The sequence below is a fragment of the Anopheles merus genome, chromosome 2R (assembly GCF_017562075.2).
Source record: "Anopheles merus strain MAF chromosome 2R, AmerM5.1, whole genome shotgun sequence".
Lineage (NCBI taxonomy): Eukaryota > Metazoa > Arthropoda > Insecta > Diptera > Culicidae > Anopheles > Anopheles merus.
Window position 1 is genome coordinate 36,663,152 of NC_054082.1, and position 17,602 is coordinate 36,680,753.

General features: G+C 46.7%; 3 protein-coding genes across 4 annotated transcripts; 2 read left to right on the forward strand and 1 right to left on the reverse strand.

Moving 5' to 3' along the window:
- Positions 1-4: 4 nt before the first annotated feature.
- LOC121588050 (neurotrophin receptor-interacting factor homolog) lies at positions 5-5,604 on the reverse strand. Of its 2 annotated transcripts, none has more exons than XM_041905570.1 (5): positions 5,515-5,604; positions 1,738-2,737; positions 1,142-1,668; positions 975-1,067; positions 5-911 (listed from the first exon to the last, which is right to left on the reverse strand). In XM_041905570.1, the coding sequence occupies exons 2-5, from the start codon at positions 2,476-2,478 to the stop codon at positions 410-412; spliced, it is 1,863 nt and encodes a 620-aa protein (XP_041761504.1). In that variant the 5' UTR covers positions 2,479-2,737; positions 5,515-5,604; the 3' UTR covers positions 5-409. The 2 variants fall into 2 exon arrangements, with proteins under 2 accessions (XP_041761504.1, XP_041761506.1); XM_041905572.1 differs by lacking the exon at positions 5,515-5,604 and adding an exon at positions 3,481-3,496 and having other exon boundaries at positions 1,738-2,541.
- LOC121588051 (dual specificity mitogen-activated protein kinase kinase 4-like) lies at positions 3,466-6,693 on the forward strand. Its single transcript, XM_041905573.1, has 5 exons — positions 3,466-4,255; positions 4,383-5,107; positions 5,204-5,344; positions 5,432-5,517; positions 5,599-6,693. The coding sequence occupies exons 1-5, from the start codon at positions 4,222-4,224 to the stop codon at positions 5,789-5,791; spliced, it is 1,179 nt and encodes a 392-aa protein (XP_041761507.1). The 5' UTR covers positions 3,466-4,221; the 3' UTR covers positions 5,792-6,693.
- Positions 6,694-7,548: 855 nt separating this feature from the next.
- Positions 7,549-17,067, forward strand: LOC121589061. The gene is made up of 6 exons (XM_041907647.1): positions 7,549-9,904; positions 10,089-10,354; positions 11,605-11,730; positions 14,589-14,729; positions 14,848-16,261; positions 16,334-17,067. Exons 1-6 carry the CDS (start codon positions 9,399-9,401, stop codon positions 16,929-16,931), a joined length of 3,051 nt encoding a protein of 1,016 aa, XP_041763581.1. The 5' UTR covers positions 7,549-9,398; the 3' UTR covers positions 16,932-17,067.
- Positions 17,068-17,602: the final 535 nt, after the last annotated feature.

The window sequence follows — 17,602 nt, forward strand, 5'->3', positions numbered from 1 at the left end:
GAAATCAAATGCTCCAACGGTTTAGATTTACTATTCCTACGTTTGATCTCATATCAATTATCTTTTGCCATTTTTGCCAAAATATACTCTACCTCTATTTACGTGAAATGCTTCCCAATGCACTGGACCGACGTTGCTGGGCATGGGTAAAAACAAAACCAGTCACAAATAGTCAAACCCATTATATGCTTATCACGGGCTAAATCGAAAACAGTGGTTGCGCCAATTAAGAAGATGAAAAAGTTCATCAAGAATGCTTCACTTTGCACTAAAGCATTCAAAATACACGTAGGAATTTCATTGGATCCAAATTTCAGGGCTCACTTTCACGCAATTTCTAATCATCGCTCACTGAGATGCGCATATTTACAGCCATTTAACAGCAAACCCATCCAACTCATCATCATCATCATCGGTGCATTATCGGCTGACCGACCAGCTCCACCAGCTCGTCATCGCCCGAGTCCTGTACTACCAGCAGATCATCGAGACCATCGCTTTTAATGATGTAATCGGCAAAGTTCACGATTGACACGTTTTCCAACTCTTCTGTCGTGATTGCCGCTGATGTTGCACTACCACCACCACCACCATCATCATTGTTATGCACCATTGCCGTCCATTCGGTTGCTGCAATCAGTCCGGGACCGGTGCCATGGTGATACGAATCAACCAGAACACCACCGTTGCCACTTGATTGCTGCTCGTCTTTGGATGCACTCGCAATCAACTCGTCCTGCAGCTGTTCCGTGTAGATGACGTCCGTCGACTGCTGCTTACTGTTACTGTTGTTTGTCATTTCAATTTCGGACCCTTGGGCGGTACTCACATCGGTATTAGTAATCGGATGTGTGTTGTAGTGGGTTTTCAAGTGGTGTGATTTTGTGAACCGTTTCCCACAGATCGAACAACTGAAAGGAATGCAAATAATGAGCTTTTTCCTTGTGCAAGAGCTCTAGTCCAGTGCTACCTACCAATACTTCTTTACGCCAGTGTGTACGAGCAGGTGGCTATTAAGAACGTGCGAGTATGAGAACGTCTTGTCACAATAGTGGCACGCATAAGGTCTGAAAATGAAAACAGGGGAAAAAGAGAGACATTAACTGACCCTTCGCTTTGCCGCCCCAATGTCGGAACTCACCGTTCACCCGTGTGTGTACGTTCGTGTTTCGTTTTGCTACCGAAGTCCGAGTACGCCCGTTCACAGTATTGACATTTGTACGGTTTTTGGCCGGTATGGATGCGCATGTGGCGCTGCAGCTCGAACGGCACGACGAACGACTTCTCGCAGTAGTCACACTTGTGTGGTCGATCGCCGCGATGCCGCCGCATGTGCGTTTCTAGCGCGTGCTTATGCTTGTACGTCACGTTGCACAGTTTGCAGACGAGCGATGGCTTCGGGGCGGACAGGTTGCGTTTTACGCGAATTACCGTCTCGACGCCGCTACCATCGGCGGCTGGCTGTGTTGTGACCGCTTCGATCGTGGGCTTCGTCTCGTTTGGTGTGTGTGATTTGCGGATGGTTTGTAACGTTTTCACACTGGCCGCGTTGGTGCGGTTGGCGAAGGAATACTGTTTGCCTTTGGAATGGGTGTTGGTGCTGTCCGGAGTCATGCTGCTTGTGGTCTTGCGTAGCGTTTGATCGGCAGTGGCCGTGTTCTGTACATGCTATAAGTAATAGAAACATTAATCAATTCAGGTCCCCCCAATTCCTGGTAAAATGCAACCTATACGTACCATCACATCTACCGCCGGTTCTAACATCGAATCATCAGTTTCCGTTTCATTTACGACTTCAAACATGTACTCTATATGGTCGTTCTTCGTAGCCTCTGCACTCTCCATCGCCAGAGTGATATTTCCATCTAAGCTAGAATGATGCATCGGTTCAACCATCGCCACTGTTTCAGTTACCGAATTCACCGGTTCTTCCACGGGAACGTCCGCATTCCCGTTGAGAGGATCCATTTTCATGTTTCCCGAGTTGAATATCACATCCTCCGCGCTATGGTGCACCAACTTCACGTCCAATCCGGACGGAGGTTTGTACGTGTACATCACACCGGAATCAAGATGTATTGCTATTTCTTCCCCATCGTCCGGGTCGGAATGGATTGATTGTGCAAGCGTTGGTTGCAGCATCATATCGAGCTGCTTCTCTTCCAGCCCATTGTACGAGAGGTACGTTTGCAGCACGACGCTGGAGCTGGTGCAGTTGGCCCGAAACCGACACGCCACATCGAGATCATCGACGCACTGCCGACAGATCCGGTTCGGGAGGCTATCGTGCGGATAGATTTCTACGTCCACGCACTGCATCACCTTCTCGGAGTAGGTAAGCTGGGTAGTTTGGTCCAGGTCGAAGATGGACCGCGTATCGTTTGACTGTTGCAAACATGTGCGGCAAATGGTGTGCAGCTCGGGATGAAGCTGGGGTGCCACCGTTTCGGATGGTCGCGCTTGTTTGTACGGAAACATGGTTTACCACTGCAGCCCGGGACACATTCTGCAAGACTTCTTGGTAAAAGGTGGAACGGTGTGCTTGTGTGTGGTACGACACGGCAGCGAGTTGTTATTGTTTTCATTTTGAGCATTTCCCAAGCATCAAATGGAACTGTCATCGTAAGTACAGGGTGATTATTGAAAAGTTTTTTATGCAATCTGCATTTACAAGGTTGTACGCGGCCGAGGAAGCGCGTTTCGTGTATTTGCGGCCTAAAATTCAATTCTCACTTGCCTGTGAATTCACATCGAAATTTGGTATTTAAACACTCGTGTCGCCATTCTTGTTCTAGCGATACTTCAATATGAAATTATACAACAATACAGAGGGAAGCTATCAAAGCGAAAAAACTTGACCGAATGGCTATCCACAAACAGATGGCGCAACTAGTTTTATTACTATTTTTAAAATGCTCTAGTTGCTCCAAATACCAAACGAAGCCTATTAGACCGCGTTTAGGAGTCGTTTAGTGGCTTTGTGGCACTTGAGATGGTTTAATGCGACAGTTCGTCAGCTTTTTCCTTCTAACTTCAAGATCCCTGGGATCAAATGTACTTCCCGAAATTTGAAGAAATAGATGTTGAAGGATAATAATGCATGGGGAGAACAATTCAGCACAGCCAGTAACAAATACAGAGCGATTCAGCGTTTTTCGGTTGAATCGAAACCTCTAAAAATGAAATGACTACTGGACCCGGTTTGCGAATCACGTTAGAACAAAAATTTCGGCTGTGAAACTGATTCAACAATGGGTTCCAATTTTGAAATTTATTGAGATTGTGCTACTGGTTAAAATATATTTTAAGCCGTTTCCATAAAACATCATCTACACATCTGTAAAAAGGAAACTTTTCATTCCTATGTTTAATTGTCAATTAGTGTGAAATGAATGAACCTGGCCGACATGCATTTTTGTCCAACTCAACAAACCTCCGTCATCCCGTACAAACTGTCAAACGTCAACGTCATTGTCCAACCTGGTATTCTAGAGCTTTCATCGCTCAAGAACCACGAAACACGGGTAAAAGCGTAAAGTAAACTTCGGTAGGTACTGGTGAAAAGAGAGAAAAAAAATCCGGAAATTAGCGACCTATTAGGGAAAGTGTATCCAGCGCCCTGGTGAAAGGTTGCTCAGTGCAAACGAGCAAAGGCGAAACCGGTCCTGCCCGTCAACAAAGAAAAGTTTGCCCGTCCCCAGAACGCACGGTCTCAGGAACGAACATTTCCTCAGCTGTGTGGCATTAGCGCGGCGTACCGCTGTGCGTGTGTGTTCTGTTCTTGTTACCATCTACACCCGCACTCGCTGGAAAATCGTCTTTCAAGCGTCGAGTTGCTGACCGAGGTTCCGATCCGCAATTACAGCGCGTGGCTACATCATACGAACCCGCTGTCGTCCACCCTCAATCCGTCCTTCCGAGCAACTTGTGTACGCCACCACCCGCTTGGTGAATCAAGTGTGTGTTATTCATGGTGACGGTGTAGGCAACTGCAGGTGCCGTACGAAATTTCGTCCAAGTTCTGGTCACGGGAGCTACTACCACAACGGTGAAGGTTTATGTGTTCCAGTGAACGTTTTGCTTGCCCTGCCTTCGGTCGAAATAAGTAGCCGCCCTACGTCGGCAAGAAGTTCCAAAGTTGAAAGGCCCCCAGTAGGTGAACCATTAACTATTCACCAAATCGAAACACCCGTACACCGCTGCGCCTACTTCCTAGGACCAATGTCAGACGATCAGAGTTCACAATCCTCCCCAGGTAATACAGCGTGTGCCCGTGCGCGCTGGGAAGGTCGGTCGGTCGGTCGTCGAACTGGTATCGAATGGAATTTAATCTCTCTCTCTCTCTTTCTTGTTCCTCACTCTCCTATAACTTCCACATCCAGCAACCACACCATCCTCAGCACGTCCCTTCATGCCACTGCCGCTGGAACTGAACGGCGAGCGAAGGAAACCGTCCAAAAAGCTCAGCTTCCAAGGATGCCAGGGCGGGCAGGCGCCGGTCATACCGGATCCGACGCGCGAACGCATACGAATGCAGGCGACGGCGGGCAAACTACAGATCGCGCCGAACCAAACGTACGACTTCACCTCGGAAGATATGATTGACGAGGGTGAAATAGGGCGCGGTGCGTTCGGTGCCGTCAACCGGATGAAGTTCACGCACACGGGCACGGTGATGGCGGTGAAGCGGATCCGCTCGACCGTGGACGAGAAGGAGCAGAAGCAGCTGCTGATGGATCTGGAGGTGGTGATGAAGTCAAACGACTGCAACACCATCGTCACGTTCTACGGGGCACTGTTCAAGGAGGGCGACTGCTGGATCTGCATGGAGCTGATGGACACGTCGCTGGACAAGTTCTACAAGTTTATCTGCGAAAAGCAGCAGAGCCCCATCCCGGAACCGATACTGGCGCAGATCACGTTCGCGACGGTCCGCGCGCTCAACTATCTGAAGGAGGAGCTGAAAATTATCCACCGGGATGTAAAACCGAGCAATATACTGCTGAAACGGAACGGCGACATTAAGCTGTGCGATTTCGGCATCTCCGGCCAGCTAGTGGATTCGATCGCACGCACCAAGGATGCCGGCTGCCGGCCATACATGGCGGTAAGAAAGAGAGAGAGACCAAATGATGTAGGGGATACGTTACGATTAACCCCGAACCGGTATGTGTCTGTTTGCGTTTTCTTTTGTTTTCGACAGCCCGAACGCATCGATCCCCAGCGCGCTAAGGGTTATGACGTGCGCAGTGACGTGTGGTCGCTCGGAATTACGCTGATGGAGGTGGCGACCGGGAAGTTCCCCTATCCAAAGTGGGGTTCCGTGTTTGAGCAGCTTTCACAGGTACAGCGAAGGTGGAGGAAGTATGCAACAACGTGCAGGAAGTGTAAACATTGTTTTCTTCTCTTCTCTGATTGGCTTTCGCCTTAGGTTGTCGAAGGTGACCCGCCTAGACTGTCCACCACCTACAATGGGATGGAATTTTCGATAGATTTTGTAAATTTTGTAAATACCTGGTAAGTGCCATCACCGCATTGCGGCTGCCAGTTTCATCATATCTAATGTGCACCTGCATCTTCTTTGCTTCATGTTTTCAGTTTAATTAAAGACGAGCGCGATCGTCCCAAGTACGGTCGGCTGTTGCAGCATCCGTTCATTCAGCAGGCCGAAAAAAGTGACACAGACGTAGCGGCATACGTAAGCGAAGTGCTGGAATCGATGGCCAACAATGGTATCACGCAGTTTACCACGGACCTGCCAGCGGAAGGTTGGAACGAAAGCTTCAATTAGGGTGTGAGCAGTGGGAAAAAAGTTACCCCGTTACGCAATATGCATAATATCTATTCGTTCCGGTAGAAACGTACCAAACGACGTATAAGTTAGGTCGCATTTTGATTGTACACTATTTTCTGTTTAAAAAAAATCCCTCTCTTACTCTCTTCACACCTGTCCAAACGTTCTAGTCTATTTTGAAGGATACATTCGGCTTAGATTCGCTGCATTGTGCAATTACTATCTAATTTCCTACCTCTCTATTTCAGTTTATTCAGAAATTAAGCATATAGAATTTGAAAAACATTCTTCAGAACAATTCGGTTCGCTCGTAACGGACGTAAACTATCAGCAACAGCAATGTTTTAACTCAAAATCCCAACAGTAAAATAAGGGCGCGGACAATAATGAACTAGCATTCTGGACAGCGAATTAGTGATTTTTTTTCATGGATACACAACATTGTGGCAATTCTGATTTAGCATTCTTTTTGTTAAAGAAACAAAACACACGATATTCTTTGATAGGTAAATTAAACATAATTTAAAAGGAAAACATCAATTTGCAATACGGACAAATGCGCAGGAATTTATCCCGGTCAGGAATAAAGGCAGATTATGTCCGTAAACATTCAAACCACTACTACCATTCACTCACATACACAATTACAAATAATCAAACACACACACACACACACACACACACACACACACACACACACACACACACACACAAAATTAGCATGTAAGTAGCAAAGCAAAGAAAAATTAGATTCCTCGTGTAATCCACATTTTGTTGCGCTCCCCAGAATGAATGGAAGGAACAGGGACGATTTCTGGACGAGTAAGGATGAAAAAGAAAAAGCTGATAACACAATGTCTACCGTGGAAGAGAGTGGGAAGGGTAGGGAAAGAGATGAATAACATTCATATGTAGAACCTACAATATGCTACACAGTTGGTTGTTGTTAGTTGTTGAAAAGAGGGAAAACAAAACGTAGGCAAAATGTGATCCTTTTGACTGGTTTTCATTTTTCTATTAAAGCCATTTTGTGATGCAATGATGAGATAAATGATAGTAGCGATTAGCAAACTGTAGCGTAATGGTAATGTGAGAGCAGACACACACAGAGGAAACGATTACTAAAACTACACCACTAATTATCTACTAAAAACCAAACAAACCGTTTAAACACGGATTTACTAACACTCACACAATACACAGGAAACGTTTTCGCTAGTGGGAAACGAGTAGTAGCAGGTATTATAGTGTTCTAGTAGTAGTAACAGTAGTAATAAGGATAGCAACAGCAAGCAAAAAAAACATGGCAAGAGGAACGATTTTTAGCAATTGTTAAAAAACAAAAAACAAAAATGATCCTCTCCATTAGTCCCGCGTGTCGCTGTGCTGGAGGGTAGAACATTCATAACACTTTCTTCCGGAGTAACCACTTGAACACTAGAGTTCTAGCGCAATAGAAGAAAAAACATGACGAGATAGAGCCATTATACTTGAACTGTACCGTTGAATGTTAACTGTGCTTTCATCAATCCTCGCGTTTTCTCTTTTAAATTTCAATACTAAATTTCCGTTATTTTAGCTAATGTTCCAAGTTCGATAGTAGAGAATGGTATTCGATCGAATCCACACAGCCACACACACACACATACACACTTGCACACACACACACACTTGCACACACACACACACACACACACACACACACACACACACACACACACACCACACACACACACACTTGCACACACACACACACACCACACACACACACACACACACACACACACACACACACACACACACACACACACACACACACACACACACTTAGACAGGTGGGTGCGTTATTCGTTATAAAGTTCTGCAAATTGTCCTAACAGTCCTAGCGTAAGTGCACGGTTGTTCAAGTGCGAGTGCTAGCACACATTTTCTACGCCTACTCTTTTTATCTACGCTTTTCTACTGTGGTTGCCTTATAAAGAGATATGTCAGTATGTCGTCGTCGCCGTCGTCTGTCGTTTGTAGTAAGCGTGTGCATGTTTGGAAACGGAAAAGGGAAGATCGCTAGGTAAAGAGTACCCGTGTGTTTGTTTTAATTTCTGGTTTTGCCATTCCTTTAATGATTTCACCTTTAGCAACAGACACGTACACACACACACATACATCCCATCCTAGGTATTTGTTGTTACCACCACCCACCCCCCGCGGATGTTGCGTTCTTTGGGCGACCGCGCGCGCTCAATACGTTTTGCAGTTGCACCACACGCCGTGGGCAAATGATTCTAGCGCACTATATATTTACAAGGAAGTATTTAGCGTATAAACCTAGGCTACCAGTAAGATAACACTCCCATATACACACATACACATACACAACACGCAAGAGCTTTATCGTAGTTGTTTTGTGGCGAGGAATAGTGTAATGCACGAACAAAAAAGGCCGGAATAAACGTAAAGATAATACTGGGGGGATCGATGATTTCAAAAATGAGGTCGAAAGTCAAATTGGGGTAAGATTTGCGTAAGTTTTAACTGTGACATTGAATTTAGAAGGGTGCGGGCAGGGAGTGGGTGTGCGTTAAAAAATATGATGTATGAAACAAGTGGATAAAAAACCCCGTTGTGTTGTGTGCGATAGCAAATGTCTGACATTAGTTATGCTAATAAGTAAGATGTATAATTTATGGGGACATGTCCAACAACCGCAGCGCATAGCAAAACGAGAACTAAACCTAAAGCGGTGCAAACGTAACTAAACAACCGAAAAAAATACACACCATTTGCGAACAATAATACAATTCTAACGGAAGCACACTTGCGTTAATTGCAAAGTAAATTAAGAATTTTTGAAATACGGAAGAAATTTAAGGAAAAAAACGCACCACCACGTGTCCATTCGTCACCACATCAATACAGGAGCCGGAATGTGTTTTAAGAGAGGAGCATAAGTTACTACACACACCAATTAATGCATGCATATAGTGCCGGGGTGCAAGCGCACGTAACACCACAACGGTGCGTATTTCCGTGCAGGGAACTGTGAAGGAAGAAAATAAGGAAATTGAAAATAAAAACCACAACCCACACTTACAAACACGCGGACTAAATACCTTGGCAGGTTACCAAATTTAGAAGTTATTAGTTTTTTTTTCTTCTTTTCCTAAAATTCATTCATAACTTCACACATATTGATTGCTGTAGAAGGAATGCGATTCGCGCTGTATGTCTCGAGTTTACGGACACGACACGGCACAAACCGGATTGTCTTCGTGTCCTGATGCGAGAGCGCGTGCGAAATTTCCAACCACCACGTGCTCGGTCGTGCTCGAGAACGAACCTTCCCGCGTGTTCAGTCGCGTACCAACCATCATCGTCGATGGCAATAGCGCAGAAGTGCATCTTTGTCGTCTTCGTCGTTGGCCTGTGTGTCCGTTACCGTTACCAGAAGCTGTGCCGTTGAAGCCACTCGCAACGGCGAGTCCGCGTGTTTGACCAATGTTGGCGGCTTTTAAGTGCGTGAGCTAAACATAACCCATGTTTTGTGTGCTCTAGCCTACGCCTGCTTAGTGATACTGTGTTAGAAAAAGGAAAGAATTGTCCGAAAATGCGTATTCACACGGTGCAGCAGCGCCGTGCACCGTCCACCATTTCGCTGGATGATTCGCTCGATCCGTCCATGATGGATACGAGCGTTCCGGCAGTGTTTCCACCGGCCGTCCATCGCTTTCCCTTCAATGGATTAGCAGCGGCTGCCGAGATGGAGTACGAGCAGGAGCGATCGCACCATGGAACGTACAGTGGTGCCACCGTCCGTCCGTTGCCGACCGTTTCGGAACGCGTCGGCAGCTATGGCCGACGGTCGAACAATTACGACGACAACGGTATCGAGGTGCAGCTGGCGAACGGTGATCTAGCGTTGATCGGAAATCGCCTCTGCCGGGAAGACTCGGGCATCAGCATCAACGAGCCGCACCGGGGTCGGTTTGAGCGGCTGAAGAAAATTTGCTCCTTCGCTACGCTGTCCAGCGGTGGCGGATCTGACTCGGAACGATCGAACGGAATGAGTAGAAGCCAGCACTGGATGCTAATGATAACGCCCGTCGTCTCCAGGTTAGTATGGTGCTGTTGTGTTGCGTGTCTTCAAAGAAGATTCTATCCAGGGTGACGAACTACCATAGCAATAGACCACAGCAGGCAAAGACGTTTGCACATCCCGGCATGAAAGAATGCAAAGTGCTGTGTTTTGGGTGTTTTGTAATCTGAACTTACCTTCTTGGGGAATCGCACTGTACAGCTTTTCTTTAGCTCTCGTAATTGCGGCAGTAGTCGGACCACAGTGGTTACTAACCGAGGAGAAGATCCCGGTCACAACGTACCACAACAATACGCACGGCCAGAGCACACTGACACCGACCACGAGCATCAACGGCGTGCACAACCAGCAGCAACTGAACATACAGCATCCGCACCTGATACCGGCCACGAAAGACGATCTCAGCGGTGCGTTTCTGACCAAGTACACCAAATCATCACTGTGGATGCTCTGCAGCAAGTACAGTGGTAAGTTCTTGCTTTTTTTGGCATCGAAATACCGTTCAACGTAATATTAAAGTGCATCGAGGAATGTGCTACGCCGTAGTGTTTTACCTAAAATTCCCTATCGATGGTTACGGGGCCGGATGACTTAAAGGTACCTCTCTTTTTATCACGCTCGAAGTTACTTCCGGAAGTGATGAACCGTAATGAACAACGCTGGCTGGTTCGCTAAACAAAGAATGCGTCCTGCCCTCAGCCCATCGTAACTATGGTAACGGATACAGCAATGATCATTAGTGGCGAAATTGATTTTTGATTTCATTTAACCTAAAGCGTTGGAAGGATGTCCGAAAAATGGCGTGCCTGGAAAGAAGTGTTTGTGTAAGTGAATTTGTGGCGAAGAACAGTAGCAGTAACACAGTTTAGCAGTGTACTCTTTAGCCGAGGGCACCAATTACCAGTAACTTGGTTCGCAATGCGAGTCCTCAAATCAAATTGCGAGAACGTAAGAACGAAGAAAAGCATACAAATCCAACGCTACTACCATGTCCGCGTAAAGGTTTCGTACTCTGTTTTGCAGATAGTTTTCCAGGGTATTTTTATAATTTTCACCTACCTCGTACACCCGAAACGACATATCTCGTTGAAATAAACCCTCTCTCAGCTGGTTCCGTAAAATCAGAGGCGTGTGGTTCGAAGACACAGCCCCAGGACCATCAGCCCAAAGGTAGTAAATTCCACCCGGTGGTACACCGTAATCACCGGAAATCGGAAATCGTAGAAAAATCGCGACCGACTGCGAGAAAAGGCGGGTCGGCGGGGTTTAACCACTCGAACGATGCAACAACCCGTCCCAAGTCGCAACCTGCCCTGGTGAGGGGGCAAGTCCCAGTTCAGCACTGGGTGCTTACAAGAGTCTAGGCGCAAGTTGTACCCAGCCGCTTACCGCACCGGATACAGCGCCACGACACATCGGAAATGACACTTGACGGGAGTTTGCTTCGTCTTCGTTTTTTTGTTGTTGCTCTTTTTTTGCACCTTCTGCTTGTTTTATCCCTTTTTTTGCTATCCCCATTCGAAGTTGAGGTCTCCGATTTTCCTTTCGTTCCGATTTATTATTTTTTGCCTTTCCTCTTCCCGCAACCGATTGCTTAAGAGTTCGTATCTCGCACTCAAAACGAAGCTAAACGTGCTAGAAGCAATGCTGCACCTTCCATTTCACTGGTAGTAGTTGTACTGTTTTTCATTCGATTTTTACATTTTAATTTCCACAGGTGGTACCGCCCCGGGACAATCGCAGCATCAAATGGGAGGCGATGAATTCCAATGCTCGAGCATTGACTACTTCCCGACCGAGGGATACAGCCCGGATCCGAACGATTCGACGAATGCCATTCCGTGTAAGTATGGGGCAGAAACAACGCACAGTCATCGCTTGGATGGGTGGAAAACGGTGCTTTTGGGTTGATGAGGTACTAATGAACGGTGCCCATACCCGGCAAAAGCTAGGCTTAACGCTCGCCGAATTGGTCCGGGGCGTTGTTGGTTAAATCCAAAGCTTGGTGTATGTTTTAATGGCCTAAATTTACACCAGTGCAGAAATTGCGATAAAAGAGAACATGAGAAAAGGAACGAAATTTCCACACGAAAGGCAAAAGAATGCCTCAATTGATCAAAGCTTATCAAGGATATTCATGTAACATGACAGTTTTTGGAAATTTTCCAAAAAAATTATAATGTTTTGTACTGCGCTTTCTTTTATAGGAACGTTTTGGTACAACAGTTCTTCTTCTTCTTCTTTTTGGCTCAACGACCGTTGTTAGTAAAGACCTGCCTGTACCACGTTTATGGGGTTGGCTTTCAGTGACTTTTGGATTACCCCCCATAGCAGGATAGTCAGTCCTACGTATGGCGGCACGGTCTATTTGGGGCTTGAACCCATGACGGGCATGTTGTTAAGTCGTACGAGTTGACGACTGTACCACGAGACCAAAAGAACAGTTTATATTTCTAAATTACTTGACATAAAAACACTTTTTTGCAAATCTCTTCCTCCTTTTATAGCAGTCCTAACGCCATCTACGAATAGTAAACATGTAGAAATTAAACTTTAAACATTTGCCAAGGATATTTTTCTTCCTATTTAGCACGTGGCACGTGATTTTCCTTTTCTTCTCAGCACCATAGCAAGTCAAACCCTGATATAAGTCACATATTTCGAAATGAAAGATTCAAATTGTGTTAGAAAATGCTTAATAAACAGTGGTACGAATTTAAAAATATTTGTGAAAAAATTAAAAAATCAGTGGAGACCCTGCCAAGTCAACATTCTCTAACAATGTCCTTGCTAAACTACTGAAGAAATTGAATATGTTTATTTATAATACATTTATATCGTCAATATCGTTGAGTGATTAAAGACAATTTAACAAAATATATATTTGAAAACAATAAATTACATAAAGAAAAAGAAATGCAGGAAATATATGAAGTACACCAGTTCCAAAGAAAAGCCCTGCATTGAGCCATAGGATAATGTTAACTCTTAGCGACCTAACGACGTTCAACCCTAATAAAACTAGTAATCTAGAAAGCTAAAAACTAGAGGTTACTGCGACACTTTCACCCTTTAGTAGCACTTGCTTGAATGCATTGGTGGTCCCACCTGTAGTAACTCTACTAACACGCGGTCACCCACAAAACGTCGTTCAAAGCTAATGGCCGCCGCTATTCTATGGTCAGCCATACGACTAGGGAACCGATACCACCACCGAGTTGTGTCCCCATTATGATGTAATATAATTATCAACAGAACCAGAATCCTTTTGATGTGCATCAGCATAGTATTAGTATGAAAAGGAGCGGGTGAGAGGGGGAGAACTGGAGGTGCTAGTGAGAGTTGGGGCACCGTTCCAGACAACCGCTCGCAAAGTAGGTGTGATGGTTCGGTCCACCGGTCCACCGACAGTGCCCTTGTCCTATCCTGACATGGACCGCCTTTATGCCTCCACCGGTCATCGATCAGCTTCCCATTGGCCAGGTGACCAGATGACCGAGATTTTCCTTTTCATTTGCTGCAACATGTCTTTGCACCCCCAACTCCCCTCTTTTCAAATGAATGCACCCGATTGTTTGTGTGTCAACTGGAACGCCTACTACGCTGCTGCAATGTATCCCGATGCCGCATTATCAAACCATCATTGCTTTCTACATTGAACAAACCGTGACAAAATCTTGGGCAAGAGCTGTGCATCAATGCAATAGGGCACCCCGGTGTGCACTTATTAGCACGAATCGGAACGATTCGAGGGAAGCATCAGCATTCGTTCCTCATAATTTGTACCACCGTTAAGACTCCATGTGTGTATGTACGTGAGTTGTACATTAGACGAGATTAAAATTCCCTTCCACGGAAAACGAACGAGTCGTTTGATATGAACGAGCTATTTTGCAGTTTGGTGGAGCAATGGGGGAAAATAGAGTTTAATTAGGCAACAATTATACATGGGTGGTGCTGTTAGATGATTTAATACACTCTTTACCCTTTTCATTTGCGATGAGGCATTAAGAAAGACAGATTCATTAGAACTACTTTCAAATTAAAAACGGTCAATGAAACCTTCTTTCTCAGTCTTCTGTTGACGTCCCTAAATACGGTGGCACTACCCAGCAATTGCCATCGTCACGTATCGGCGGCAACCATTGCCATTGCTTTCGATTCGAGCACAAGCGATCATAGGGTAATGTGCAATCATGGCAACTCCGACCCCTCCGTTAGGCCCGAAACGAAGCATTACCTAACGCCTTCCGAAAAAAGGCACTTTGAACATTTCCTCAGGTGGACATAGGTAACACGGATAACGGTCGGTGTGTGTGGTATCATGCACCGATAATCCAATTATGTTTGGCAGGCTTGTATGTTTCCGGACTGTGTCTGGTATGTATGTGTGCTTGTATGTGTGTGTGTGTGCCTGTATGTCCCAAATCACCTTTTCCCCATCTAATGCCATATTTTTGTTCACGCAGCACCCCGAATCGGGTCAGAAATTCGGAAACACTTTCGCAATGAATTTCCAAGCGAGTTTAGACATCTTCAATATGTCATTTTTTGTTGCAGTAGGGAGGACACGGGTAGTTTGATCGTACACCCCAAAACGGGGCGCCCCCGTGTGTGTGTTAGTGTGTTGGTGTGACGTGCACGGGTGCACCGGAAGTGGTGGGCAGGTGCGGAAATAATTATCGGTCTCCTTATTTGCAGATACCGTAACGCATTCGTCACCGTTCTTTCTCGCCTCGAACGGGGTCCTCATCGTCAGCTACGGCCTGTTCCTGGTGGCCATGTGCTCGACGAAGCACAAAATCTGCTACTTCGTCTCCGGGGTGCTATTTATAATATCCGGTAGGTAATGTTTCACCCGCAGGGTAGCACTTGCTTGCCACGGCCAGGCACACACCTTTCGATGGCTTTTCCCAATACTGAGTCCCGATATCTCGTATTTCATCCTTTCCACGCACAGGGTTGCTGATGCTGATTGGCCTGATAATGTACATCTCGATACTGAAGGCAGAAATAGGTTCCAAGCTGCGGCCAAGGTCGTCCCTGCAGGCGCCCCAGTTTTCGTTCCGCTACGGGCAAAGCTTCCTGCTGTACGTGTTCGGGTTCATCATTACCGAGCTGTCGGGCATCTTGAACGTGCTGATCTACTCCAATTTGCAGCAAGACGAGTACGACAGTGCACATCACGGCGACCAGTCATCAGCCTACCCCACCTACCAGAACCTGTCCGGTGGTATACAGTACAATCTGCACTACCGCCGGGAGTGGGCCCATCCAGGCGAAGAGCCTGGAAAAGATCACCAAAATGGTCCACCTATCGTTGACTACCGATACCCTTACGATGGGCTCGATGAGTGTGAGACATCGCCGCGATATTACTTCGAGCAGGAACAGCAACAGCAGCAGTCACAACGGCAGCAGCAACGCGAACAACAGGTGGACGACAATGAGGTGGAATGTAATCTGCATAGACGTGCATATGGAAGAATGACGCACGAAGGGTTGTCCAAGAGTCTTACGGATCTGCTCTACATGGAGCCGGCCCAGGTAAAACCTGATCGGAGTGTTACCTGGTCACGGGTACGAGCCAACGGCGATGGCGAACGTACAGACCAGGGCGTTGATGCTCGCACACCGGATAGCAACATGGAGTACACCCATTACTGGTCGTCAACCGGTAAGCTCACGCGCAGTGTTTCAACCTACACAGATCTAGTCCCGCTCGGTGAGCAGGAAGGTTCAGTGCGAAATCGACGAACCTGTTCCCGATCACCATCGCGTAGCGACGATGAGATGACGGGGAAAGTGAGCAACATATGCGGTCTGTCCCGTCACTATCTGTCCCGGGAGCTTTCAAAAGAGAAGCTTTTCAATGAATTCTGCAAAAAGGTGGGACCGCGGCCAAAACCAAAGAACATCTACTACATCGAAAGTGGCGATGGCCGCAACGGTGACGACAGCTACCGGAGCGTGTACGTGGTGGATCCGTCCTCCTCATCGCTCCATTCGCCTGGCCCGGCTGCACGCAACCGTTCCTCTTCACAGCGAAGACGCAACTCGACGGCAGACGCAAGACGCCGACTAGCAACACAGGATCAGCTTCCGCCCAGCAGCACATCTAACTATCGGCAGCGCATACATTCGGACAACTCGTTGGATGATATGATGCATGATACCGACGGCCGGTATGGGCGTCGGCGGGATCCGATCGGACGTGCACGTTCGGTCGACTACAGACAAACGCTACCACGCAACTTTCAGCAACGTCATCTAGCCGCAAGCGAACCGGAAGACGAGACGGGCGGATTCGGTGAGCGGATAGCGCTGGAGCGGAAGCGAATTTCCGCCAGCGGACTTTTGCTGGAACCAGCAAGGTGAGCATATAATGTTGGAACACACTGTCCACAGGTTTGTGAAGAAACTTACATTTTGCGGGTTTATTTTAGGGCTAACGTTTCACACGAAGATCTGACCTCGGATAGTAGATGGCACAAAGGTGGCGTAAGACACTCGTTACAACACCCTGCCGCTGTAGAAATCAACCGAACATCAACCACTGCTTATTGTCCCAAATATTTGGATCCTCCTCCTCCACCCACCTACACTTCCGCCCTGTCCGCTGGTGGGCAACATCAGCGGGAGGATTTTTCCTCTGCCTCTCATATGTACCGGAGTTACGGTGATCTAACCACCCAGCAACAGCATCATCAGTTGCGCCGTCCAACCATCCTTTCGCCCCAGATATTCGTACCCATCAGTCAACCGGCAACACCGCCACCAATACGTCCTAGTCTACAGCAATCCCAGCAGCAGCAACAGTCACATCGTCATGTGCACCATCAGCACCATCGGCACAATGGAACGCAACATCAACAGCAGGTAACGATTGCAGGCAGCCGCAATCATTCACTGCCATCGCCCGTTTTCGATCTGGACCGTATCGAGCAGGAAAGGCGCAAATCCCATTCCCAACTGTTTCTCAACAGCCCAGCGGACAGTTCTTCCGTTGGGCAGTATGATTTCGTTAACGGTACGGCCGTTTAGAGAGGTTGTGTTGATGTTTCACAAAATTCGTTCAGAAAACACACTAACATCATATCTATCATTCACATTTAGAAGCTAGAGCTATAGTTTGAAGCTGTTTGTATACTAGTTATGTAATAAATGGGTGTTAAAGGTTCTTTTCTTAGTTACTAACATACTCACCTGTTGGGCGGGACATCCTTACGTTCATACTGTCTTTTCACACATGCGGGATCATTCTTCGGAAGCAAGGATTGACTATCCAGCTGTTGTGCGGTAATGAATTCAGTCTCGAAAGCAGCCTCTGTATACTCTCTCAACGATTTCGAGGGCTTCATGCTTACTGAGCGGCCTTCACCATTTGCTGAGATCCAGAAAACTTCAAGATCGCAATAAATATGACATATATTGAGCACTGATACGCCCGGAGGTCCTCTATGGACACGAGTCTTGCACCATCCTAGCGGAGGATGCAAACGCTCTGAGTGTGTTTGATCGATGTCCAGCCTGAAACATGTTCCAGACAATCTTTGGCGGTGTTATTCAAGCATGCTGGATTGGTAGGATTCCATGGCTGGGACATATGCCATAAGGTTGTCAAGGCTCAGAGAAGCACAACAAGTTTGTTGGCTACAATAGGTTAGTAAAACTTATTGGAGATCGGGAGTCTACAAGGATAGGAACGAGTCACA